Source organism: Pongo pygmaeus, chromosome 5, assembly GCF_028885625.2.
Source record: "Pongo pygmaeus isolate AG05252 chromosome 5, NHGRI_mPonPyg2-v2.0_pri, whole genome shotgun sequence".
Classification (NCBI taxonomy): Eukaryota; Metazoa; Chordata; class Mammalia; order Primates; family Hominidae; genus Pongo; species Pongo pygmaeus.
The window spans coordinates 107,423,775-107,451,151 of NC_072378.2; the positions used below are offsets into that span (position 1 = coordinate 107,423,775).

Consider the following 27,377-nt stretch of genomic DNA (forward strand, 5'->3'; position numbering starts at 1 on the left):
CCTGGCGCGTGGCGGGGAGGTGGCGGCCGCGGGGGGCGCCGCGAGCCGCCCGTGCCCGCCGCGGATGAACAGGCGGCCGCGAGCAGCCCCCGGAGCCGCGCAGCATCCGCGTATCCAGTGACGGTGGAAGCCACGCCCGCTCGAGAGCCGGGGGGCTGTCCTTGCCCCCCCACCTTTCCCCTCCCTCCGACCCCCTCCCGGCCGCGCTCCCTCCCCTCCTCCCGCGCCGGCCCCCGGCCCGCCCCCGGCTCGGCTCGCGGGAGGCGCTGGGCGCCGGGGCTGGCGCGCTCTCCCGGGCTCACACACAGCCGCGCACGCACGCCCGGGGCCGCTCTCCGCGCCGGCCCTCGCTCCCCGCGCCCATGCGGACGGACAGAGCGACGGAAGATGGCTGACGACTCCACGGGGCCCCGAGGATGCGGCCCGGCGGCGGCGGCGGCGGCGGCGGCGGGAGCGGCAGCGGCAGCGAGGGCGGCAGGGGCAGCGGCAGCAGCGGCGGCGTTGGCTGCGGCGGCGGCGGCGGCGGCAGCAGGAGCCGGAGCGGCGGCGGCGGCGGCATCCCCGAGACTCTTCGAACTACCCTTCCCCGTGACAGCCACTGACGTCCTCCGCCGCTAGAAGAGACCCCTCTTCTCGGCGCCCGCCCTCCCCCTCGCGGCTCGGCCCGGCCCCGCCAGCACCGCTACCTCCGCCAGCCTCGCCACCATCAGCACCACCTCCACCGCCGCCGCCGCCGCCACCACCACCGCCGGCGGCGGCAGCAGCCATTTCATCTCCACAGAAACCAGACACAAAAACATGGCAGAAATGGAGAAAGAAGGGAGACCTCCCGAAAATAAACGGAGCAGGAAGCCGGCTCACCCAGTGAAAAGGGAGATCAATGAGGAGATGAAGGTATTTTTGGATCTCGGGGGCCAGGGAGACTGAGCTCTTTCTTGCGCCCGCTCCCCGTGGGCCGTGGTGTGGATCTGGGGGGTACCGGGGCGCGCTTGTCAGTTTCTGTAGGATGCCCACAACGGCTCCGCTCCTCCTCCAGGTGTAAAGCAGAGGCCAACTCGAGGGCTGCATCCCCGAAATTGTTGCCAACCTCAGATTTGATGAGGGGGGACCACATACTATTTAACCTTACGAACCCCAGGTTGGCACGGACGCGTTTCAGGGCGAGGGCACCGGGGACCCGAGCGGCGGTGGGCAGGGGAAGAGGCTTTCCCAGTGGACGGTGCAGTTTCTCCCCGCTTTTTGGGAATCATCCTCAGGGTCCTTCCAAAGTTAGGAGCCTCCTGGCCGGGGCACCCCGGAGAGAGCTCTATTTCACCCCTCTCCCCCAGCTCACCCTCCTGCTCCTCAATCCCGCTTCCCCCCAACCAACCAGCTGCGACGGCGTGAAGAGCCCGTTAGTGCCCGGCGAGCTGCGGCCCGAGAGGCGCGGGTCTGGGCACGGTCCTGACCGCTCTCCTCGCCCGCCCCGCCCGCTCCTCTCCACTGGCAGCCTCCGCCTCCCGCTCGCCTCTGCCTACCTCACTTCCCAGCCAGGCAGACCCCGGCCAGCCCCGCTGGAGGACAGCTGTCTGAGGGGCGGCCTTTGCAGGGCGCCTGCCCATTGTTCGCGAAGGCCGGCCCGGAGTCCTCTCGGCGAGGCCGGGCTCCCCGCCAGGCCAGCGGTGGACCAGAGGTGGAGAGCGCAGCAGCCTGGCGCTCCAGCTGTTCGCGTTAGAGCGATTGCACAAGAGCACCGCTCAGCTCCGGACCCCCTCGTTGCCCCCCACCACCTTATTTTCCATGAAGTTGCGGCTTTTGCCTGGGCGAGGGTTTTATTCTGTGTTGATTTCATGAGTCTCTATTGATTTAAAACAATTTATTTATTTTTCTGCGAGCCATCAAAAAGTAGCAGGTTTGCATTTTGCGGTCTTCTTGTTGTTCCCCATCTTCTGCATGAAATCCTTAATACTACCAGGTGGCTTAATACTACTACTTGGCCAGTTTTGGTTCAGTTTGTATTTAAAAAACAAACTGGATGAAAATGGTGTGCAAGTAAGTCAAATTTATTGCGCTTTGACGCTTTCTTCATTAGAACAAGCATTTTCTATCATAGCTCACGCTTAGCAGGGGACGCATGGATATATATCATATATGTATGCGTACCTAGGTGCATATGCTTAGCTTTACTTTTTAAAAGCAACCTAAATATCAGAATTAGGGGTTTTATTACTGGATAAGGAACTTAGTACCTGGAAGCATGAGGTGCAGCATGAGTCCAACGGAGAGTTAAGGGAGATTTGCCTTGGAAATCAATGCCGTTTCTTATGATGAAAACCACCGTTGATTCCAATGATGGACAGTTTTATTTTTTTTTTAAGACCGGTAGAAGTTGTTGTTTTTTGATGGGAAGAAAATTCAAACAGTCCATAATAACCATTCTTCCTCACTTACCCTTACCTCCTGTCCTGCATTTCCAGATTACTTTTGCATTTCATTTTAGGTTGGGGGTGGGGAAAGGGCAGAGAGGTGAAAGCCACTAGGAAATCACAACGAGCTCTGGCCCTTTAAAACCCTGCCTAATGTGATCTATATGGATGGCAGCTTTTAAGTTTCATAGGTTCTAGAATTACAAATTAGCTAATTTTAATCAAAACATGTGAAATGTTATCCCGGCTGGATATAAAGGCTGACTGTGCTCGATGCTTGGGGCTCGCGTTGTTGATTTTGGCTGCAGGCGCACTCCGTGGTTTGGGAGATAGTTGTCCTTCTACAGTATAACAGATGTTTGTCTGAACTGGTGAGGAAGAAACAAAAACAACATTGTGTGAAGGGGAAAAATTACACAATTTTTAGCCGATGCTGCAGGACTAAGTATGGAATTAACCTTGGTGCACAGAATTTCCTCTTTTTAAAATGTTATTTTCCTTCCAAATCACCACCCACTATTTGAAATTTTAATCCTCACCCTTTCAATCCAAAGTACCATTAAATAAGAAGTTTTATACAGCAAATAATTCAATTGTCTGTAGGATCAGTATTTTCTCTCTGCTTTGGACCAAAGTAAAATACCCCTAACCAAAAATTTTAGTCATGTTCAAGTATACCATGCCTGAGAGTCTAGTGGAATTGTTTAGTAGGCATTCTTCTAATATAATAGCACTAAAAGTCCTCACTTAAAAAGTGGTTTCTCAAAGTCAAAAGGTGGAAGGGTTATTTTGAGCTCCTTAATAGCTTTCTGTTTTTAATATTAATCATCACATCAACAAAACCCCTCCCCAAACATCATGATACTGTTACTCCTCTAGCTCCCTGAATCTTAAGTGTAGAGTAACATAACAAGTTGGTTGCCCTGTATATAAATGTGTGCAACAAAATGTCACCGAGAACACAATGTGGCCTTGTGCAGCTTCATATCGGTGCCGCTGGAGCTGCCTGGCTGTGTTTGCCTTCATCTGAACGGCTTTCATCTGGACCAGTGTAAACTAAGCCCTGGTAAGTAATCACTGCCCGGCAGAAAGAAAGGAATGTATACAGCTAGCGTGGCCTAAGCTGTAAAAACGGAAACCTGAGCCCCCACCTCGGATCACATATCAAGGCTTGAAGGTAGGGGAAATGAAAGGGGGAAAGAAGAGAGAGCAAATGGAAAAGTCAGCCTGGGAAGTGGAGGATCAGGAGGAGGCCCCCCTTAGGGAGATTTGGCTCAGGGATTAGGGAATTTTATCGTGGTGTACAGTGACCTACTCAGGTTTCAACACTGGTTGGATTGAGTTGCTTCTCTGTGAGCTGAAAGAAAAAGGACTGGTGTGTATGTGATTTTTTTCCCCCTTCGGGTAATAGAAAGGACATTGGTGCAAGTGTCTATTTTAAGTACAGCAAATGCAGGGCACTGAGAATGAGCAACAAACTTGCCTCATTACAGAGACTTCCTTCAAGATTTCCTAATTGAGATAGTCATATATTTATTTTAAAATGGCTGGAGAAGACAAACTGGCTGAGGTTTAGCTGACACCAGTAATGGCATTGAAAAGTGTCTTCATGTGGCTGAGAGCTAATACTAGTTGCTGTTTCACTAGATCAGATATTGAGTTACATTTTCGTTATCACTGGTTTAATGTACATGGCAGTTGTAACAAATTTAAATTTGATACAATATAATTTTGTGTATGAAAAGTACATGACTTGGCATAGCTTGCTTGTAGTGTACTCCCTGAAAATATCTTCAAGTAGAAATGTTTGTCTCACTATGACCTTTACAATGTTTCTTTATCTTTCCTTTTCTTCTTCCCTTATCCTGGTTTTTCCTGATTAGAAAGACTGGTTGTACCAATGTACTTACAATTAGTATGCCTTATTTAATTAGTGGCTAGTAGAATTTTAAAAAATCAGACAGCAATGCAGCGTATATGTTTCTAAAGTGAATATTGTGATTGTGTCTAATGTAATATGTCTCAGATATACTGTTAGCTCACATGTATCATAATAAATGAATGTCAGGAGGGAATTCTGACATATGGGAAGGTTAATTAGGTTCAAGAGTTCATCCAGAACATAGTAGATATAATATAAAAACTAACTTCTACTAGTGGATGTGTAAGCGTAAATATATGTGTAAGGTAAATATTGTTGCTCTTAAGGATGTGTATTTTGTGCACATAGATCTTTTGTGATCAGTAGCTACCAAACAACAATACAACTCAAAATATCCAAATTGTGAGTAGAGATTATGAGTCCAATTTTTGTCTTTTAAAATTCTTTGACAAAACCAGCATGATTAGATCAAGCATTCTGTGCTGGAAACTTTCCTAAACAAACCATAATTAGTGCACTTACAATGTTTAACTTCTTTATCAATTGCTAAACTACAGGAGAATCTGAGTTAAATGTCAGAGATACTACTTTGCTGAAGAAGTTTTCTGTCTATAAATATTCTCAGTAAGTAATTTGTACCTAAATTTACGCTTCAGTCCTGATGCCTACAATTTGAGTCAGGCACATCTGTTAGAGTTTAGTAGTAAACTTACCACAGGATTTTCTAGTTTGTTTTCTGATGGTCTCAATTTGGCATTAAAAATAACCTGTGTCAATTGCACAGACAATAAAGCAAGTTGCAGAGCCGAGCTGGTGAGATAAATAGCTTGATTTTGAGAGAGAGAGAGAGAAATCAGAGCATGGACTGGAAAAGTCAGCATGTTTAAGTTTGAAATTGGCTCATTATTAAAACAGGTATATTTTAAGTTTTGCAGTTGAAACTCTATCCTGGTGTCAGAAGCATAATTCTCAGGAACTTAGAAAGTGGACTTAGGACCCCAGATCCCACTGTGGCATTCACAAATTATGTTAGACTCCCCCTCTCTAAGCAGTGGCCTCAGGTGTGTCACGTGGCAGGGATGGGGACTAATGTTAGTGGGCACATAGCCCTGGGAAATTGGCTCATTATTAAAACAGGTATATTTTAAGTTTTGCAGTTGAAACTCTATCCTGGTGTCAGAAGCATAATTCTCAGGAACTTAGAAAGTGGACTTAGGACCCCAGATCCCACTGTGGCATTCATAAATTATGTTAGACTCCCCCTCTCTAAGCAGTGGCCTCAGGTGTGTCACGTGGCAGGGATGGGGACTAATGTTAGTGGGCACATAGCCCTGGCCTCTTGGGAGCAGGTATAAGATGTTCCTGAGCCTTCAGCCTTGCTCTCACTTGTCCTGCCAAAGGCTCCACGCTAAACCCATAAAAGACTGTCCTGTGAGAGCTTGGATGGTTATGTATTATGGTCTGTTCAAACCAGGAGTTTTCTGGGAAGAGTCTCTTTCTCCATCCATGAACTGGTGTGATGTACGGTAGAGCGTCATTCTCTAGACTTACTTATACAACTCGCAGAGTCCAGAGACGAGGAAATGGAAAGGAACCACTCCACTTCCTCTCGAATCTGAAATAAACATTTGAACTAGAAGAAAATGAGTCTGACAGACTCATTCCCTTCTGCGTTTCCTGCCTCTGTGCTTGCCAAGCACTGCTCTGAGAAGCCAAGCCTTACTCTCCTTGTGTGAAAGACAGACTTATAGAAACCAAGAGGTAACAGAATTTTTAAAGGAAAGTGAAAAACAGGGCCTTAAAAAAGGGCAAATATTAGTGAGCACAGTGGCTCTCTAAAAGGGAGAGTTGTAGGAAAAGGTAGTCTCTTGTTAGGGTAACCAAACTTTTTATATCTTATATAAAATTCCCTTTTATTTACTGAGTCTTTATACTTAACAAAATTGTTAGAAGTAGTAGAAGGTATATCATCAAAATCCCTAAAGTCTAAAACTTCCTCTTGTGGAATGGGAATTCAGCCACATTTGTACTCTCAAGCTAATAAGATTATTGAATATGTTCCTGAAGGAGAGGGGATATTACAGGTTAGAAGAGGACAAAAAAAAAAAAAACAACAGAAGACTTTGTTTTTGATAGTGCCAATTGAAACATGTAACAGACACGAAAGCATGTGGTAAGTGAGATTTGCTGAATGTATATTTTAGGATCTGTAGACCGATGGGTGTTAATATCTCTTATATAACCAAAGGCCTGTGGAACTCTGTGTTGCATTAAGGCCAGTGACTTTGGCACAGACAGGAAAACAATGTAACAAGTCTTGGTGATTTTTTAAGGCAGTTCTGCAGCTGTGAAAGGACACAGCTGCACACAGCTGTACACCTGCCATGCCTGCCACAGTGTTAGCCTGAGGGCTGGTATTCACAATTTCACAGCATTTATTTGACCTTTTTAGGACATTTGATGTCCTGGCAGCAGATTAAAATGTGGGGACATGATTATCTGCTCTGTATCACGACGAGACAGTAAAACACCATACATTTTATATGCAGAACCACATGATTTTGGTTTCATATGCCAATTATATAGCCATCCAATTTAGGATATATCAATAAGAGAGTAAGACTTTCTTTTCCAGCCTGTTCCAGGTCAGAGTTGGGTATTAGTGTTAATGATGTGTCCTCTGCATTAAAATCATTGTGTTGTGGCTAAGAGCAATTCTGCAAAATGAACCAAAATGGATCATAGGAACCATCTTCAAAGAATTTCAGGCTCAAAAGCTGTAGTTCAGGTAAAAACAGCAGGGTTCAGTATATAAAGTCTGCACTGAGTGGGAATCTGGCCACCCTTACTATTTCATGCACATTGATGACCCTCTAGTGGGTCATCTGTGGGGGTGGCTCATCCTAACTATACCATTGGATCCAGTGGGATCATGAATGAGGAAGTACTTTGTAATCTGCAAAGGGCTCTTCAAATATTTCTTTTGCACTATTTAAATTTTATGTCATGACCTTTTTCTTGGCAGAACCATAAAATAAAACTGATCCATTGGGTCTGTGTTAAGAAAGACAGCTCAGACTCAGCCCTGGGCCAGGCCTGAGAGTAGAGCTAGAAACTGACTTCTAACCAGATTCAATTCCTGCTTCACTCTGGAACTTGAACAAGGCTTCTGCCTGTCTTCTGCAGATTCCCTTTCTTTATCTCTCTTAATGAGTCCAATGATGCTTAATAGATATCTACTCCAGAAGTAAGTCAGAGCATATGGAGATGGAAAGAGAGATAAAATGTTTTTCAGAAATAACCATCATTCTACTATTCATAACCTTAACTAGCAGAGATAGTAGCATTTTTCCCGCATACTTTATAAATTGTTTGGAATTGGGAGTTTCTTTTTCCTTTGAAAGCGTTTCTCATGTGCTCCACTTTCTTGGATAATGAGTGTCAGAATGTTTTGAAGTTAAGTAATGTAACCAACAAATCCTTTTTATTGTCATTAGGACTGTGACTATAGCTGATGTAATTGTCTATGACTGAGACTATGTGTTAATTTTTAATTAAAACTAGTGTTTTATTTTTATGAAAATAATACATGGACATGACAAAAATAGTAGAGTAGGCAATAAAAATAAGCAAAAAGAAAAACAAAGCCTGTAATTTTCCCACCCAGACACAATTACTGTCAACATTTTGATATATGTCTTTTCATGCCCTTTCTCTATATGTGATATATAGTTTTTATAAAAAAAAGATCTCATACTATACTAACCTTCCTTTTAAAACCTAATATACTGTTAATAGCTTTTCATGGCAATAAAAATTTATCTACAGTATATATTTTAGTGGCAAAATAGTATTCCATTATATGACCAAACTGTAATTTATTTAACTAAGATTCCTATTGTTTGGCATTTAGTTTGTTTCTAAGAAAACAATGCTGGAACATGCATATTTCCATAGCTGTTTTCCTAGAATAGTTTCAACAGTCCCTAGAAGTAAAATTGGTAAGTCAAAGGTATGTACAATTTTAAGGCTTTTAATGCATAGAGTCAAATTACTTTTTCTAACAGTTGTAGCAATTTAAATTTCCAATAGCATGAGAGTGCTTACTAATACTACGTGTTATAATTTTTAAGCTTTTACATATTTATTTTTAAAATTAGGTTTTCCTGAATTTTATTTGATCATTTCTCTGTAACTGCATTTAAATAAATATTTGTGACTGGATTAAGTGCTAAGCATTGTGTTAGGTGAGGCATAAAATGAAATTAAAGGTTCCTACCCTCAAGTAACTTACATTGTTTTTGGAATAGGTGACATATTTTACTAGAACTGGGACTTGGCTGTGAAAATGGGAATTATGTTTATGGGGAGGGGAAGGGCATGACTTGCCCCTCATTGGGTGAGTGATTGGGGGCTCTTTGAATACTTCCTGCTGTCTTGGGTAGAATACAAATTTGAAAACACATTGGCATTCAGTTTTGCAAGGCCTGGTATGAAAAAATCAGTATCTGTGTTTTAAAATCTACTTGTTGTTTTCAAAATAAATAAAATCACCAGTTCTTTTTGAAGATTTTGAAGTACTTGTGTTTCAGAGGTATTTTGCGAATTTGTGATTACTGCTATTTTCAGTGTTTTGAAGTCAACTGTTTATTATTTACCTGGTAAAATGTTCAATCAAAAATCACGTAGTGTCATTCACAGCTCCTCAGAAAGAAAAAAAAATCATGTAGGTTGAACTTTGACATTTGTACAGTACTTCCAATTGAATAAGGAAGGTGTTTGGTGAATATCCTGGCAGTTAAGATCCAACAAAAATTATTTTGCTGGTATAGGAAGAACTCAGGAGGAGTAAAGACATAGTAAAATTTAGTTTCCACCTATCTTTCTGTGACCTTTTTTTGTTTTTGTTTTAATTCTCAGAAGAGATCATGCTTTCAGGTTAAATGTTAGGATTGCCTTTTTTCCTTATGAACACTGGAGGTGAGAGAGGAGAATTGGAGAGGGAAGGAAAGAAGCAGGGAAATTAGATATTAGAAGTACAAAGCAATTAGAGTCAGATGTAGTATCAAAACATTGTGAAATGAGGAGATTCCATTTTAATTGTGAATTTTGAGCACCCCTGTTAAGGAAACTAGAGGTCAATGATCAAATCCAAAAGCAAGCAAAGTCTCAACATAAGTAGATATGTTTAGAAATCTCTTTATATATGATATTGACATCCTTTTGCATGATATCTTTGCAGCTCTTTGATTGGTCCGGGAGGTAGCTTCTTTGGAATTGCGGATACATTGGGAAGTACAGAATTTATAATAGAAAAAGACCTGGCTTAAGAATTAGAAGATATGTATTTTAGTTTTGACTTTACTAGATCTCTCATGCCTGTCTTTTACCTTCTTGATGCTCTAATTTTCTGTCGTAAAAAGAGGATGTCATATAGGTTCACCAAAAGTTTATTGTGGAAATCAAATACCTAACACATAGGGTTATTGAAAGGATCAGGAGAATTAAAAGATATAGAAACACTGTAAAGTGCTATAAGACTATTAGACATTATTATAATTGCAGTGACCTATTTTCCAAACCCAAATTGGACCACATGGTTTGAGAGATGATTTTTGTGTCACTTCCAAGGGCAAGAAGCAGTCTGCAAAATGTAGTTCAGATGCCAAAATATTGAACTCTCTGGCACATTTTGATGATTTATGGGAGCAATGATAAAATATTTGAAATAGTGACTCAGTAAAATTCATGAGGTATGATCACTGTAATTATGAAGTTTCTTTGCAAAAGGTATTTTATTTCTTATATAAGTAGAAGTTCTTTGATTTTACAGAATCCTAAAACTGGGAGGGACTCTTAAGAGACTCTGCTTCATTTCCTGCCCTAGGTCTTCAGGAGAAATGCTGGGTAAAGATTTTGAGGGAGGCAGATTTCATAACCTGCCTTAGTTCAGTGGCTTGTTTTATTACTGAACATCCTTATCTCAAAAATCTCTCTGCATTTTAACTACTATTACCTTTATTGTTTTTCACATATATATGTATATGAAACACATGTATATGTATATATGAAACAGGAAATGAATAACTTTTTTAATAGGAAATTCCTTTTTAAGGGATAATAGTACAAAAAAATGCTGAAAAGTAACTGTTGGAATTCTCTGCTAGAAAGACTTGAAAATCTTTATAGGCCATAAACATTAAATTCATGTCTCTTAGAATATATTATGTTTCTTCAGGCACAGTAGCTCACACCTGTAATTCCAGCACTTTGGGAGGCCGAAGCAGGTGGATCACTTAAGGTCAGGAGTTTGAGACCAGCCTTGCCAACATGGTGAACCCCGTCTCTACAATATAGAAAAATTAGCCGGGCATGGTGGCTTGCGCCTGTACTCCCCACCTACTTGGGAGGCTGAGGCACTTGAGCCCAGGAGGTGGAGGTTGCAGTGAACCAAGATCGTGCCACTGCACTCCAGCTTGGCCCACAGAGTGAGACTCTGTCTAAAAAGAAAAAAAGGAAAAGGAAAAAGAGTATGTTTCTTGGATGATAACATTAAAAATTTATTTTATTTACTTTGGTTTAGCACCATAATGAACTCCTGTGACATCTAGCATCAAACTTCACCTTGAAATTTAAATTTTTTAAATTTTTTTTTTTTTTTTTTGAGACGGAGTCTCTCTCTGTCACCCAGGCTGGAGTGCAGTGGCGTGATCTCAGCTCACTGCAAGCTCCACCTCCTGGGTTCACGCCATTCTCCTGCCTCAGCCTCCCAAGTAGCTGGGACTACAGGCGCCCGCCACCACTCCCGGCTAATTTTTTGTATTTTTGTTAGAGACAGATGGGGTTTCACCATGTTAGCCAGGATGGTCTCGATCTCCTGACCTTGTGATCCGCCTGCCTTGGCCTCCCAAAGTGCTGAGATTACAGGCGTGAGCCACCACACCCGGCCTTAAATTTTTAAATTTTTGATTCCTTGGAGTCCTTTGGCTTCTTCATACAATAGAGTATACAACAGAAGTAATAGTCGTTTCTTGTAGCTGTACTACAAAAAACTTTGATGTTCGTTTTCTCTCTTTCATCTTGCCCCTTTCATGAAAGCTTTGAGATTTATGGCTTGAAGTTTTATAAATCTTTGTTTTCTGCTTTTGTAGCAATATATCAAAACATTAAGGTGTTTATTTTTATTTTCCATGACAAAAAAGGGAATGTTTTAGAGTTTATTTACCCTGACATTTATAGTAACTTGAAAATCATGGAATAGATCAAGTTCATATTGATTGTTCCATGAAGCCTCTGACTTTTCAGCACAAACCATAAACTAAACTGATGCAGTTTTGATGCCCAGATAATGTGAATTTGGTGTTAATATTCCAACTGAGGTTTCAGTTTTTGCCCAAATGTCTAAAACTTCTGGATCCCATTCCTGGAACTGGTTCTGAAAGGCTGAATGGATTTGCAGCTGGACTAAAACAAATCTGTATCCTTGGCTAGGGGGTTGCTCCATGATTATGCATTCGTAGCCTTTGTGTGACTTCAGAGGCTAGACAGAAACAGGAGAAAGTGGCACCCATAGATGACCGGTCTATGAAACTGGATATAGTCACTAGGATATATGTAAAAGATGTTCTGTCTTGGCACAGTTTTCTTAGAGATTGGGGCAGATGGCACACAGACCAATAGGATGGCTTGCATTTGGCTTTTAATGCTGTTGGGAATTGGTTTTTTGATGAAAAGTATAAGCCTTATCCTTGGAGATTTCTGCTGCGAGACCACTGATAGAGGACCTCTATTTGTGTGCCTAGGGATTGTCATTCTCAAGTCAGGCTCTCATCTCAGTGAAAGAAATTAGGTGTTGGGGAGACTGATGCCTCATTAAAGGGATCTCTTTTGATTGAGTGGGGCAGCGTTCAACCGAATCCTCCTCAGTGATATTCCTAAAGTTGCTGAGCTTATTATTCATATTGATCATATCTTTGTCCATTCATGAAAAGAATATCTATTTAATGTGGACACGACCAGCCATCAGAGAGAATAAATGCCTCACTAAAGCTTGATATGACTGACTGTTGGCCTTGCAGATGGTAACACTGAATCAATCTGGCTAGTTTTTTCTTAATTGTTAATGCACTGTACCATCACTGATTGACCCAGTTGGAGTTCAGAGCTTAAGTGGGTACTAAAGCAAAAAATCTAGCATCCTGTGGGTAGTTTGAAATGCCAGGTTTGTTTTTGTGGAGTCAGTAGTGTAATGTCTTTTATTTTTGTGCTACCCCTGCTGAAATTTAAAGTCGTGAAATTCAAGAAAACACGGAACTCACATGTTGAGACTGTGCACACTCTGGCTTAGCCTTGGCGCTTTGTTTCAGGTATATAAATTATATATCGTAGTGTAATTCAGAAATGACAGCTTGTAAGAAGGATAATAAAAGATTCTTTGAGCCACAAAGAAGGTTAGAATATATAGTTTTTCTGGCTAAGCTTAGGAAGCTCGTGGTTCCCTGTGAGATAGGAATGTTTAAGGCACACATAAGCATTAAAATCATTAACACGCAGAGTCTTACATCTTGTTTCCAGATATAGCAATTGATAAGGTAAAAAGATATAGTCACTTTAATATAAGATATTAAGTCTGTCCAATTATACTTATTATTTTCAAAGTACGATATCCATAACAACAGCAACAGTGATATTATCTTACATTTATGTATTGATTTATAGTTCATAAAATACTTTCATACATTATCCCAAATGGGCTGGCTAGTAACTTTAAAGTTATTTGGTACTTTTATGTTACTTGTCAGAAGACAATCTTAGTGACCTTAGATTTTATGGAAAAAGAACCTGTCACTAATGAAATTTATAAAGAAAACTTATGCATTGATTTTTAAAAAAAAATTTTTTTTTGAGATGGAGCCTTGCCCTGTTGCCCAGGCTGGAGTGCAGTATCGTGATCTCAGCTTACTGCAACCTCTGCCTCCCAGGTTCAAGCGATTCTCCTGCCTCAGCCTCCCGAGTAGTTGGGATTAAAAGTGTGTGCCACCAGGGCCAGCTGATTTTTGTATATTTGGTAGACAAGGGGTTTCACCATGTTGCCCAGGCTGGTCTTGAACTCTTGATCTCGAGTGATCTGTCCACCTCAGCCTTCCAGAGTTCTGGGATTACAGGCGTGAGCCACCGTGCCTGGCCTGATTTTTGAAAAAACTCTTGCAGAAGGAAAAAAATAAAAAAGAAAGACCCTTGTAACCTATTGTAACCTAGCTTTCTGTATGGTACTGTTAACAATTGTGAAATTTTTCTTTGTTGAAATTTGGCGTTATCCGCGATAAATCTTAAGAAAACAACACCTAAATCAGAAAGCAATTTTAATTTAAATTGATCTGAACCCCAAAAGGTTGTTTTCATCTTCAAAATGTTTTCTTAGCTGTTTTTGTGATTCACCTCCCCCATATTTTTGTATTGATATTGGATATAGATTTTATAGACTAATATGCTAAAATATGACTTCCTGTTCATAGGCAAAACTAACAAATATAGTACCTTTTTTGTCCTATTATCTTTAAATTACAAATATCGGAAGCCCTGTCATAATTGAATGCATCATCCTAAGATTTAAAAACATTATCGTTTTTGAACATGATTTGAAAAATGAACACCACACTAGGGGAAGTGAGGCAGGGCAGCAAATAAATGGGGTAGGACAAGCAGAATTCAATTTATGCATTCTTTTCAAGTAGTTATTGATTATAGAAATAAGTAGTAGCCTATGCTTCTCTTTCAGAACTTTGCAGAAAACACCATGAATGAACTCCTTGGCTGGTATGGCTATGATAAGGTTGAATTAAAAGATGGTGAAGATATCGAATTTAGGAGCTACCCTACAGATGGGGAGAGCCGGCAGCACATTTCTGTTCTCAAAGGTAATGACATTTAATGTCCTTTTGTTCATGCAAAGAAGGATTAACTATCTCAACCTGTCAGAATTGAGTTGCTTTGGGACTCATTTTGTTGATTATGCCAATGGTTGATTTAAACATACATCCCCAATAGTGCTTTCCCATAAGCAGAATTCTGCAGAATATAAAAGAACAACATAAAACAAAAATAGACACAGCTTAATCTCCTCCCAGCAATGGGAGAACTAGACAAGGACTAGCGACCTAAGCGCCATGGTCCTGCATACAGATTTAAAGAAAGGGACAATGTTTGCTAACTAGAGTTTCCTGATCCCTTTGATAGATCATCAACTGTTGGGGACTGGGGTTTCTGTTAAGTGAAATGTTAGGTTTAGATCTTCAGACTGCTAGAGAGATTCACTGTTAGTTTGGTAATCCTCCTTCCTTTTTTTCAGTGGGAAATCTAAACGGAATTACTATTTTTGTTTTGCTTGACATTTTCATTCTTTCCCTGCCCCCACACACTTGAATAGGGCAAAAAGAGGAGTAAGAGAGTGGTAGATGATTAGAGCCTATATTACTCTTTAAGAATTTTTTAATCAAAGCCCAGCTAAAGAGTGAAAATTACAGAGCCTTGGCAGAGCTGAATTAACACTGATTCTACCAGTGGGTAGCAGTGCCAGATATCTCATGGGGAAAGTCTGTATGAATACTGAATTTATGAACCTAAATTAGGAATGAGAGCTTGCTTGTCAAAGAAAAGAGAAGTATGTGAAGAAGCAACCCATTTAGGGAACTTTAATAAAATGTGGGTAAAACAAATTGTACATCATCACTGGCAATTTGATCAATATTTGCGTTGCATTCAAAATCTGTTGGCATAAACTACCTGTTCAAACATTTTATTTCCAGTCTTTAAGATAGAGCTGTCCCTTCTTATATGCCAAGCAAGGAAATGTAATTGAGCTGCCCTGCAGGCAAGTGGAATTGAATGTACATGACAAATTTTATGTTAAGCTTACTATGAAATTGTACACATCATGCTACAGAGATAGTATCATCAATTTCACTGTAAATGAAAAATGCAAGTCATGAGTTTGTATTCTGTAAACTAATAGCTCATATAATACTTAGCCTAGGTAATAATCTTTGCTTCTGGGGAACATACAGCATGCCAGGATATGCTACTAGAAGGAAAAAGTTGTTTTCCATCGTTGAGGTTTTTGTTCATTTGTTTTTTTAAGTGATTCATATGCAAGGATACGATGCACAAAGCTCATATCGTTGTAAGTTTTTAAAATTTTTATTTTTATTTTTTAATGGGTATTATCAATACCTTATGAAGCATCAGTTTTCTTCCCTGCTTCTTTCTCATTGGTTCATGTGATTATATTACGATACAAGTTTATAATACAGTGGGACCTAGTTACAATGCTGGAGGGCACGTTTTAGGCTTTCTCCTGGTAGCCAGAGAGCTATGCTTGCTGTATATCACGTTGTACATGGAAAAAAAGGTTAATTGCCTCTCAATTTTCTTTTCTTTTCTTTCTTTTTTTTTTTCTGAGACAGAGTCTTGCTCTGTCACCTAAGCTGGAGTGCAGTGGCGCGATCTCAGTTCACTGCAATCTCCGCCTCCTGGGTTCAAGCGATTCTCGTGCCTCAACCTCCCAAGTAGCTGGGATTACAGGCATGCGCCACCATGCCTGGCTGATTTTTGTATTTTTAGTAGAGACGGGGGTCTCACCATGTTGGCCAGGCTGGTTTCAAACTCCTGGCCTCAAGTGATTTGCCCGCCTTGGCCACCTGAAGTGCTGGGATTACAGGTCTGAGCCACTGCGCCTAGCCACCTCTCAGTTTTGTTTTGTTTTGTGTTGTTTTTGTTTTTTGAGATGGAGTCTTGCTCTGTCACCCAGGCTGGAGTGCAGTAGCATGATCTCAGCTCACTGCAACCTCTGCCTCCCAGATTCAAGTGATTCTCTTGTCTCAGCCTCCCGAGTAGCTGGGACTACAGGCACACATCACCATGCTCGCTAAGTTTTGTATTTTTAGTAGAGACGGGCTTTCACCATGTTGGCCAGGCTGGTTTTGAACTCCTGACCTCAGGCGATCCACCCTCCTTGGCCTCCCAAAGTACTGGAATTACAGGCGTGAGCCACCTCGCCCAGCCACCACCTCTCAATTTTCTATGGAATTTTACAGTGCTAAAATTTATCACCATGATTCAACTGGAATATTAGCTATTATAGTGGAGCAAATTATAAAGGAGCCCATTGGAAATTTATGGTAACCACACTAAAAAGTTCCTGGATGAACTGTGGAGTTCTAGTACATTGTTTAAAGATTTGCAAGAAAAAATATGTTGGGTTCATGGCCATTTTACTTGACAAAATAAGGAAAAATTTAAGTCTACTGCATTACGTTCTTTGGTCATAATGAATATGATTTTTTTCTTTTACAGAAAATTCTTTGCCAAAACCAAAATTACCCGAGGACAGTGTTATTTCACCATACAATATAAGCACAGGCTATTCAGGGCTTGCCACTGGAAATGGACTCAGTGACTCACCTGCAGGGTCAAAGGATCATGGCAATGTGCCCATTATTGTACCTTTAATTCCACCACCTTTCATAAAGCCACCAGCAGGTAAGTCACTACTGGTGTTTTCAGTGATAACAATTCATAGAAAGTGTTTTAACTATCTTATGAAGAGTTATTAAATGCTCAAGTTAACTTTGGTAGAGGCTGTTTTAGGGACCTTATAGGTAAGAAATGTTAATACAGGCATTACTTAGAGTATTACTGTTACATTAAGAAAATTTCCCTACCTACTACTACTTAGGCTATAAACTTTCAGCTGACAGTAAACCTTTTCTACCACTGACTACAAAACAAAGTTATTTTCCTTCTCTGAAATCACCTGTTTAAATGAGAAAAAAAAGATAAAATGGTTTTTAAAAATAAGATAATGACTGTTTAGCAAGAAAAAAAGTAACCATGGTTGGCCTGTAATCCCTGCACTTTGGGAGGCCGAGGCGGGTGGATCACCCGAGGTCAGGAGTTTGAGACCAGCCTGGCCAACATGATGAAACCCCATCTCTACTAAAAATACAAAAAATTAGTTAGGTGTGGTGGCGGGCTAGTAATTAGCTAGTAATCCCAGCTACTCGGGAGGCCGAGGCAGAAAGATCGCTTGAACCTGGGAGGCAGAGGTTGCAGTGAGCCGAGATCACGCCACTGCACTCCAACCTGGGCAACAAGAACAAAACTCCATCTCAAAAAAAAAAAGTAACCATGGTTCAACTGGGTGGTGCACAAGGAGGGCCACGTTTCCTCTGGGGTCTTCTGAGGAGAGGGATAGTTTTGTAAAAGGGCATGAGGCAGGCTTGTTCTTCAACATGCCTTCCTCTAAATCCATTAGAGAAACCACCTAGATTAAGCTTATCCAACCCGTGGCCCAACACAAATTTGTAAACTTTCTTAAAACATCATGAGATTTTTTTTGAGATTTAAATTTTTTTTTTTTTTTTTTGAGACAGAGTTTCGCTCTTCTCGCCCAGGCTGGAGAGCAGTGGTGCTATCTTGGCTCACTGCAACCTCTGCCTCCCGAGTCCAAGTGATTCTCCTTCCTCAGCCTCTTGAGTAGCTGGGATTACAGCTGCTCACCACCACGCCTGGCTAATTTTTGTATTTTTAGTAGAGACAGGGTTTCACCATGTTGCCCAGGCTGGTCTCAAACTCCTGACCTCAGGTGATCCACCCATCTCGGCCTCTCAAAATGCTGGGATTACAGGTGTGAGCCACCATGCCGGGCCCTAAAACATTTTTTTTAGCTCGTCAGCTATCGTTAATGTTAATGTATTTTATGTGTGGCCCAAGACAAGACAATTCTTCTTCCAATGTGGCCCAGGGAAGCCCAAAGGTTGGGCACCCCTGAAGATTACATATCTTCTCCGACAGAGTTCTTTCTAATTCCTGGAAAGCTCTCTTTGAGAGCTTTTTTCTTTTCTTTTTTTAATGGAGATCTTTCACTTGTATGAAAATGTAATTCATTCTTTTATATTTCCAGAAAATTAGATGGCAGTGTATTAGATCTAGATGGCAACGGGCTGAGCATTATGTGATATTGCAAGCTGGGCTATATATTTCACACAGAGAAAGAAGTTAAATAATATTGTATCTGGCTCGCTGTAAAATGTTGGAATCATCCTAGAATGTTTAATTGTAACGCTGGTTATTTTTCTGTATGTTGAATTGAACAATGATAAATACTGAGTTTCAACAGCAGTACTTATTATAACATACTAAAGCTAATGTTTGTGTTTTTATTAGGGAAGATAGGTATTTGGTTATGCTTCCATAAACAGTGAAGAAATTTGTAGATGCAAGTTCCTGGGCTTATGTTATAGATATACTTACACTGTATTCTAAGTGTTACTCTCGTTTTCCTTCATGGTTCTCGCTACATTCTTTTGCTGGGCCTGCTGCATTTTCGCAGTAAAAATGTCCTTTCAGCCTGGCATACCTATAATCCCAGCACTTTGGGAGGCCAAGGCAGGTGGATCACCTGAGGTCAGGAGTTCAAGACTAGCCTGGCCAACATGGAGAAACCCTGTCTCTACTAAAACTGCAAAAATTAGCCGGGCATGTTGGCAGGCACCTGTAATCCCGGCTACTCGGGAGGCTGAGGCAGGAGAATTGCTTGAGCCTGGGAGGCAGAGGCTGCAATGAGCTGAGATCATGCCACTGCACTCCAGCCTGGGTGACAGAGTGAGATTCCATCTCAAAAAAAAAAAAAGAAAAAAGAAAAAAAAAGTCCTTTCATATTGAGGTCTTAGATATGTCATTAAAATCCATTTACCTGTCAAAATCACTTGTAATTGTGTTTGTCTACTAATTACTCATGTAATTGGTGTATCATATAAAGTTTGCCTTATTATGCCCCTGTTCTCCTTTGGTTGATTGTTTTGTGATACGGGGGGGTCCACATTTATTTCCCAAGGACCAAAGACATATTTTACATAGGCCAAGTGGGAAAAAAAGGGTAACTAATTTTGTAAATGTAGAGTTTACGTTTGAATATATGCCCAGTGGCTTAGAGGAGGGGAGATGATGATGACGGTATCAATAAGGTGGTATGAGTAAGTGACAAGTACATGGGGTTCGGATTCAGACAGATTGGGTTCAAATCTAGGCTTTGTCATATACTACCCTGTGAACATGGACAAGTTACGTAAGCTCTCTTCGCTTCAGTTTTCTCATCTGTAAAATGGAGATCCCAGCCCTACCTCCTGTGGTTGTTGTGGAGATGAGATAAGAAAATGTATGTAAGGCTGGGCACGGTGGCTCATGCCTGTAATCCCAGCACTTTGGGAGGCTGAGGCGGGCGGATCACCTGAGGTCGGGAGTTCGAGACCAGCCTGACCAACATGGAGAAACCCCATCTCTACTAAAAATACAAAATTAGCTGGGCGTGGTGGCACATGCCTGTAATCCCAGCTTCTAGGGAGGCTGAGGCAGGAGAATTGCTTGAACCTGGGAGGCGGAGGTTGCGGTGAGCTGCGATTGCGCCATTGCACTCCAGCCTGGGCAACGAGAGCGAAACTCCGTCTCAAAAAAAAAAAGAAAAGAAAAAGAAAATGTATGTAAAGCCCTTAGCATAGTGCCTGCCTCACAAAACCAGACCTTTTTTCTTTTTTTCTGCCCTAGAGTTATCATGCACATAAATTGTGCATAAAAAGGTGTGCATCCAAATGCAAATTGGTCTCTAAGATTTATTTGAGCAACGCAAACAGCTTTAGAAATTAGCATAGCTGAGGCTAACATAAGTTTGGCATGCCAAAAAACCTGCCCTGGAGTTTCCTGCTGAGCCAGCCACGTGGAATTCAAGCACACAGCTCCTATTTAACTCTAATTCCACATCAGATCAGGAAATAAATATGCGAAGGGACAGAGGCCAAAAATTGAGCCTTGAAAGTCTTAGATGTAGGAACTCTGAGGAATTAGAAGCCAGAGTAACTGAACACCAGTGGTTTTATTGGTTTTGTGCTGTCTTCCATGGAATTCCAAGGCACTCATCTGTTGAAAATAAAATGTAGGGAAGGACATGTTTAATTTTCTGTCTCTGCTCCCAACTTTGACTCTGTCCTACTCAAGGGTTCTATATGACAAGACAAAGATACAAAAAGATTCTCTACTTTTAAGGAGCTTATTCTCTTAGTTACCAAGCAGGAACTTATAGGAAAGTTGAATTTTGATTTAGTCATATTATCTAGGGCAGGGGTCTGCAAACCTTTTCTGTAAAGGGCCAGATAGTATTTTAGACTTTTTAGACCATACTGTCTCTGTCACAACTACAGAGCTCTTCTGTTGTAGCAGAAAGACAGCCATAGATAATACATAAACAAATAGGTGTGGCTGTGTTCCAATAAAGCTTTATTTACAAAAAAGACAGTGGGCAGGGTGTGGCCCACGGACATAATTTGCTGCTTGTGCTAGGGTAAGATTAGCCAAAGTCTCATATAACAGGAAGGTGACTAGAGTTTCAAAGAGTCAGGCTATGGACTTTGCCGAGGTGCAGTATGTATTATTTCAAGAAAGGAAGAACAGTAAGGGCAGGAAAATAGTGAGTTTTCAGGGTATTTGTTGAGCTTGACACAATATTTGTTGAATAAATGAATGAATGACTGATATTCAAATCTTATTGCACATATATAAGCATTTCACTGAGAAAATGTTAGTGTTTTGTCTGGATTAGTCCCAACCTGTTTGACCTTAACCGCAGCTTCCTTGATAGTGAAACGAGGATTCCATCACTCTTAATTATCCGTGGCTAAAGTCAACAAATTATCCAAAACTTCCATCTAGTGAATCATTTTAACTCTTCCATTGCTAAAACTTTTACCAGAGTTGTGATTCAAGGTAATTGGGTTGAGAAATGCTACTGTCAATTTTCTAGCTGTATGTAGGTTAATGCTGCATTCCTGTGGGGAATCAAATAAAGGGTACAGTGGCTAGGAGCAAAAGGCCCCTTGATAATCAGCCCTTGAATAATTTAGAGTTGACTGTATCATACAAGTTCACCTCTCAAGATAGGGAAGATGAGGATCATGTGTATGCTTTGGATTCCTGTGTTAGTATTCAAATTACTCCTATCCCATTGTAAACTGGCTATGTGAAAATGCTAATAGTAATAATAATACCTTTTATTAAAATTTTTAGAGTTTATGAAATTTATTCACATTGATTATTTTATTTAATTTGGTCTTCATATAACTCTGGGAAATAGCATGTTAGATATTAAATTTAAAGAGCTGAAGTTCAAATAGGTTAAATGGCTTTTTCAAGGTCACATGGCTTCTAAGTACTTGAGCCAAGACTAGTACTAAGGTCTTCTGACTCCTAATCCAAAATTCTTTTTAATGTAAATTGTCTTTTAGCATATTCCTACAAAATTTCCCTGGATTGTTTCAGAATAATAATGCCTGTTAATATACTACTTCCAGATACCCCAATGACAGGACATACACTCTCTTCCTGCTGAAAGTTACTTTTTCAAGTCCACATTTTTGGGGACACTCAGTGAGTTCTTCCCTCACCCTGAGAATCTGTGGTTCTGTAAGCGTGGATGGCCCAGTAGGGGTAAAATCCTAGCTTTGTTTTACAGTTCTTGCCATCATGAGGCGAGTTGCTTCTCTTTGAGAGTACCAGAGGGCTCCATCCAGTCAGGCGCTGTTTCCCAAGCATGTGTTTCATGTGCTGGGGCAGGCTCGCCACTGGATCCCATCCATGTCTTGGCAGCCAGTGAGCCCAGTGGAATACTTGTGATTGGGAACACGGTGATACTGCATTGACTTGGATTTCCACTCTCCTTTCTCACAGCTGCATACAGAATTGTGGGTGTAGCTTACTTCTGGGCCTGGAGAACTGCTCTTCTGGCCCTGCCCTCCCTTTTCTCTGGAGAAGGGGAGCTCCCATGTCTTGGTGGTTACCACAGCATTGACCCTGCTCTGGCCGCACATGTGTGCATTCATCTTCCAACTCTGTGCTGCCTTTCCCCCTACAGAGACAGCCTCTGGCCCTTGGTATGGTTTGTGACAGTACAGGCATTACTATGGTAACAGACGTGTTATAAACACAGGATAATAGCTTTGCTTTTGCTTTCCCCCTCCCCCGCCCCCATGCAGTGAAGGGAATCACCATGATCCTTAAATAATAATCACAGACTTTTTTGCAGACTCTAGGAAATGAACAGAATAAGGCTTTGCCATATAGGCAAGCCATGAAGAAAACTTATAAGAATATTAGAAAATAATAAAAGTATTGACCAACACTTTCTTTTTGTGCAAACATGTCTTTATTCTTTCAGTTTGAACAAATGTAAAAACCTCCTTCTTTGCTAATTTAAAAAATCACATCATGAACATAATCTGAAGTGGCAAAAAATATATCAGCAAGAATTTTGAAAGATAGGTTAATTAAACTGTAACTTTGCTGTAATTCATCTCACGTTAGAGACTGTAGCATGGGTTCACCCTTTGAGACTTCATTCGAAGATGATCATGACTTTAAAGGGCTTGGGCATGGATTGTAAGAACTGTGCTGTAGTGAGTCTTCCTTAAGATATTTGGCCTTCTCTGATTTTAATTGAGCATTAAATTTGGTCCCCTCCAAGTTTGATGATTGAGGTAAAGCACTCAGAAGGGATTTTGAATACATATCTTTGACAAAGGCCTTATAATGGTCTTCACTGCTTTACAAGTGTAATAGCCCTTGGCTGCATTGACTGGCCATCAGTTTTCTGCAGAGGTAGGGCAGGTTTGGGTCTCCCCACCTTGTCAACTTCTGGTCAAAGTAGCCAGGGTAGACCCTGGCCCAGTTGAGACTCAAACCAGGACTTTTTCCCTTCTAGTTTTGGATTTACTCCATGACATTTTGCTCCCCAAAATTTTTTTTTAAATTAATAAAACTATTAGTGTGATTGTTTTTGTTCACAAGGAAAAATGAAATGAAGCAACTTTTTCTAGTGAGAGCTTTCCTGCTGCAGAAAACACTGTGTACCTAGAAAACCACATTTTAGATCTGAGTCTTTTGACAGGTTTTCCCAGAGGCTTACAACTTGCCTATTCCAAGTCCAGGATCCCTGTAAATCTCTGAATACTTTAAAATGAAATGAAATGAGAAAAAAAGAGGGAATATACTTCTCTTTACGCATTTATGTGGCAGTCTTGAATAAAGTGTCTTTTACCTCAAATGATAAGTGCCTTTATTCTTATTTCTTACCATGTTCACACATGTGAAGTAAAAGGAAGAGCCTGTCCACACGGCACAGACAGGTTTGTGTGGAGCAAGATAAGATCAATCCCCTAAAACCAGCTTGATTTCCTGTGTGCAGAAATGTCTTGTCTTTCTTTGAAAACAATGACCATTTCCTGTCCTCCAGGATGGTTTGCTTTTCAGTTAGTTTTCCAAATTTGAGTTCCATTATAGTCAGGGAAATATGATATATTTTTTCAGGCAAATCTTGCAATTCCTAAGGAGTTATAAGAACTGGGCTCTAAAGAACCATTAGCTTGACGGAGAATATGGAAACAGTCACGTGATCTGCTAACCTCTATGTATATAGCTGGGTAACCCACAGTTAATAAGCATGTTACTTTTTGGCTCTTATAATTCTGACATGGAATTGTACTTGCAGGGAAATGGGAATGAGAATGTGGTTTGCATTATGGTCATTATTTATTTTATCTGTTATTCAGTATTCTTGGGGCTTGCATATGATGATGTGTTCCAAATAGCCATTGAGAAAACAGGATTTAATCAAAATTGCTTTGGATTTTATTTATTTGTCCAACTTTTAAAATATGATTATTAAATAAAATTACCTAGAGTTAATGGGATTTGGATGACTTACTACTTATGTACCAGATGCAATTCTCAAAAAAAAGAAAAAGAGGTTCACTGAACCCTCAGTTTTCCCAATCACTTAGGATAAGGACAGGAGGAATTAATGATGAATGGCAGAAATATGAGTACTTAATAATGTAATGATATAATCTCATCATAGCTAATAGTTTTTGAGCATGTATTATGTTAATAGATTATATCATTTAATTTTCACAACTCTACGTGGATGCTATTATTAACCTTGTTTTACAGATGACAAAACTGAGGCCCAGAAAAGTTGAGCAACTTGCCTGAGGTTACACAGATACTGAGTGGCAGAGCTGATATTTGAACCTATACATTATGTCTCCTTAGCCTATATCCTTAACCACTGGATTATCCAAAACACTATGCCAGTATTTCAGTCAGTTAAGTATTTACTGAATGTTCCTTACATTGTGCTAGACAATACAGATGTATGTCATTATCCTTGACTACCAAGAACTTAATAGTACTGTTGGCATATGATCAAAACATCATTCTAGTTTGACCTTGGAATGTATTATATAATTTTAGTTGCATATGGAAGGTGCATGGTAGGACTACAAGGGCAATTAAAGTGGAGTAGCAAAAAGTCTATAGGCAGATAATTAAGAACTGTTATATTTATACAGTTGAGGGGAAATGGCACCTGAAACTTAATATAGGCTAGAAGATAGTAATTTAAAATTCAAAGTGATAAAAAAAGATCCAAAATGAAACCTGAAAATGTTAAATACTGTGATATGGGTCCTGCTTTATTGTTCTCTTTACAATTAAGGTTCTTAAAAATGTGTAAGGCACATTTTAGTGTGTTCTATCATTTTTAATGCCAGATGAAATGTATAATTTGAATGGTAGCATGATGTGGTGAAGACTGCCAGAGCAAGAACCAGGAGACCTGGGTTGCTAATGCCAGCTCTGCCATTTATTGGCCATGTAATCTTGAATAAGGTAGTTTCTCTAAGCCTTAGTTTCCTTGTCTGCAAAATGATGTGGTTAGCTTAGGTGATCTGTTATTTCCCTATATTTATAAAATCCTTGTTTTGTGACTTGTATGGTTAGTTGCTCTCCTGGTTTTATGATTTGAGAGCGTATGTTTTAATGTGCTTTAATAGGTACTTGTTAATTGAACAGATATAAAGCAAACTGCATATATGTATAGTTATAGCAGCCAGAAGTCTGATGAAGGATTTATGCTGCTTGGGACAAGTTTTAATGATTGTTAATTTTTACTTTGAACAAATAGTGAATGAAATAATAGATTTGACATTTTTTAAGACAACAAGTGCTAGGAAATATGAAATGTGAGTAAATAAAAAGGTTCATATGTTATTAGAACTAATCATTTTGATGTTATGCATAGCGATTACTAGAATAATTCCCAGAGTTTCTTTGACAGAGATGTCACATTAGTTTAACTTACCAAAACAGACAGAAGAAATAGAAAACTTGAGTAGTCCTATTAAGGAAGTAAAATAATTGAATCTTTTCTACAAAGAATATTCCAGACCTAGATGGCTTCAATGGTAAATTCTGTGAAACATTTAAGAAAAACAAAAAACAAACAAAAAAAAAGAAGTCAGAGAAACTTTTTCAGAGAATAGAGAAGAAATAAATACTTAGACTTATTTTATGATCTCAGCATAACATTGATCACATTACATACCAAGGGCGTTATAAGTAAGGAAAACAATAATTTAGTGTAATTTTATTACATTAAAATTGAAATCTTCTGTCTGGGCGTGGTGGCTCACACCTGTAATCCTAGGACTTTGGGAGGCCAAGGTGGGGGGATCACTTGAGCTCAGGAGTTTGAGACCAGCCTGGGCAACATGGCAAAACCCTGTCTCTACTAAAAATACTAAAATAAGCTGGGCATGGTGGCACATGCCTGTAGTCCCAGCTACTTGGGAGGCTGAGGCACGAGAATTGCTTGAACCTGGGAGGTGGAGGTTGTAGTGAGCCAAGATTACACCACTGCACTCCAGCCTGTGTGACAGCAAGACTGTCTCAAAAAAAAAAGAAAAAAAAGAAGGAAAACTTCTGTTCATCATGAACATTGATGCAAAAATACTGAGCAAAATTATAGCAAACCAAAGCCAATGATATATACAAAATGTTAATACATCATGACTAATTTAGATTTTTTTCTAGGAATGCAAGGTTGGTTTAAATTTTAAAAATCAGTCAATATGATTAACAAAATAAAGTAAAACCTCTGTTAAAGTAAAACCATTAACAGAGTAAAGTAATAGCTGCAGCAACAATTTTGATAAAATTTAGCACTATAAATGATTTAAAAAACTTTTGGCAAAGGAGGAATAGAATAGAACTTCCTTAATCTGTCCGAAGATTAAGAACACTCCACAGCCAATATTACTTAATAGTGAAGTATTGAAAACTTCCCTCTTGATATCAAGAATGAGATTAAGATGACTATTATTGGCCAGGCGCAATGGCTTATGCCTGTAATAGTAGTACTTTGGGAGGCCGAAGTGGGCAGATCACTTGACGACAGGAGTTCGAGACCAGCCCAGCCTTCATGGCAAAACCTAGTCTGTACTAAAAATACAAAAATTAGTAGGGTGTGGTGATGCACTCCTATAATCCCAACTACTTGGGAGGTTGAGGTGGGAGAATTGTTGGAACCCAGGAGGCAGAGGTTGCAGTGAGTGGAGGTTGTGGTGAGCTGGGATTGCACCATGGTACTCCAGCCTGAGCAACAGAGCAAGACTCTGTCTCAAAAAAAAAGAAAAGAAAAGAAAGATCAGTATCACCCACTTCTGTACTGGAAATTAACAGACAATTATTTAATAAGGAAATAAAAAGGAGTAAGAAACTCAAGATTTGTAAGATAGAAATGCTATTTTATATAGACCTCCCTACACTCAATCTACAGGTTAACTATTATAATTCACGACTCAATTTATCAGTCTCTAAACACAGTCAATATCTGCAAATCAATGATATCTCTGTATTCCAGCCATAAAAATTTCAAAAATGAATCTTAAAAATACAATTTAAGGTAGTATCAGACCCATCAAATACCCAGAAAAATAATCTCACAAAATATGTGTAAGATTGTTACACAGAGAATCATAAACATTGCTGAGAGAAATTAAAGAAGACCTAAATCAATAGAGGGACATACCATGTTTATAGATTAGAGACTAAATATTGTAAAGAGGAAGATTCCTCCTAAATTGATCTGTATATTTAAATCTAATTCTGATAAAAATCCTGCATAAAATTTTGTGGAAATTAAAAAGTTG

At 40.1% G+C, this 27,377-nt stretch overlaps 1 protein-coding gene across 3 annotated transcripts in view; it reads left to right on the forward strand.

Moving 5' to 3' along the window:
• The first annotated feature begins 286 nt into the window (after positions 1-286).
• SOBP (sine oculis binding protein homolog) overlaps positions 287-27,377 on the forward strand; it is a 145,486-nt gene continuing 118,395 nt past the window's right edge. Inside the window, exons 1-3 of one of the 3 annotated variants that reach the window (XM_063666487.1) lie at positions 287-894; positions 14,066-14,204; positions 16,639-16,824. In XM_063666487.1, coding sequence (XP_063522557.1) covers positions 799-894; positions 14,066-14,204; positions 16,639-16,824 — 421 coding nt within the window. In that variant the 5' untranslated portion in view covers positions 287-798. The remainder of the gene's footprint in view (positions 895-14,065; positions 14,205-16,638; positions 16,825-27,377) is intronic. The other 2 variants (XM_063666486.1, XM_054491551.2) reach the window with 2 other exon arrangements.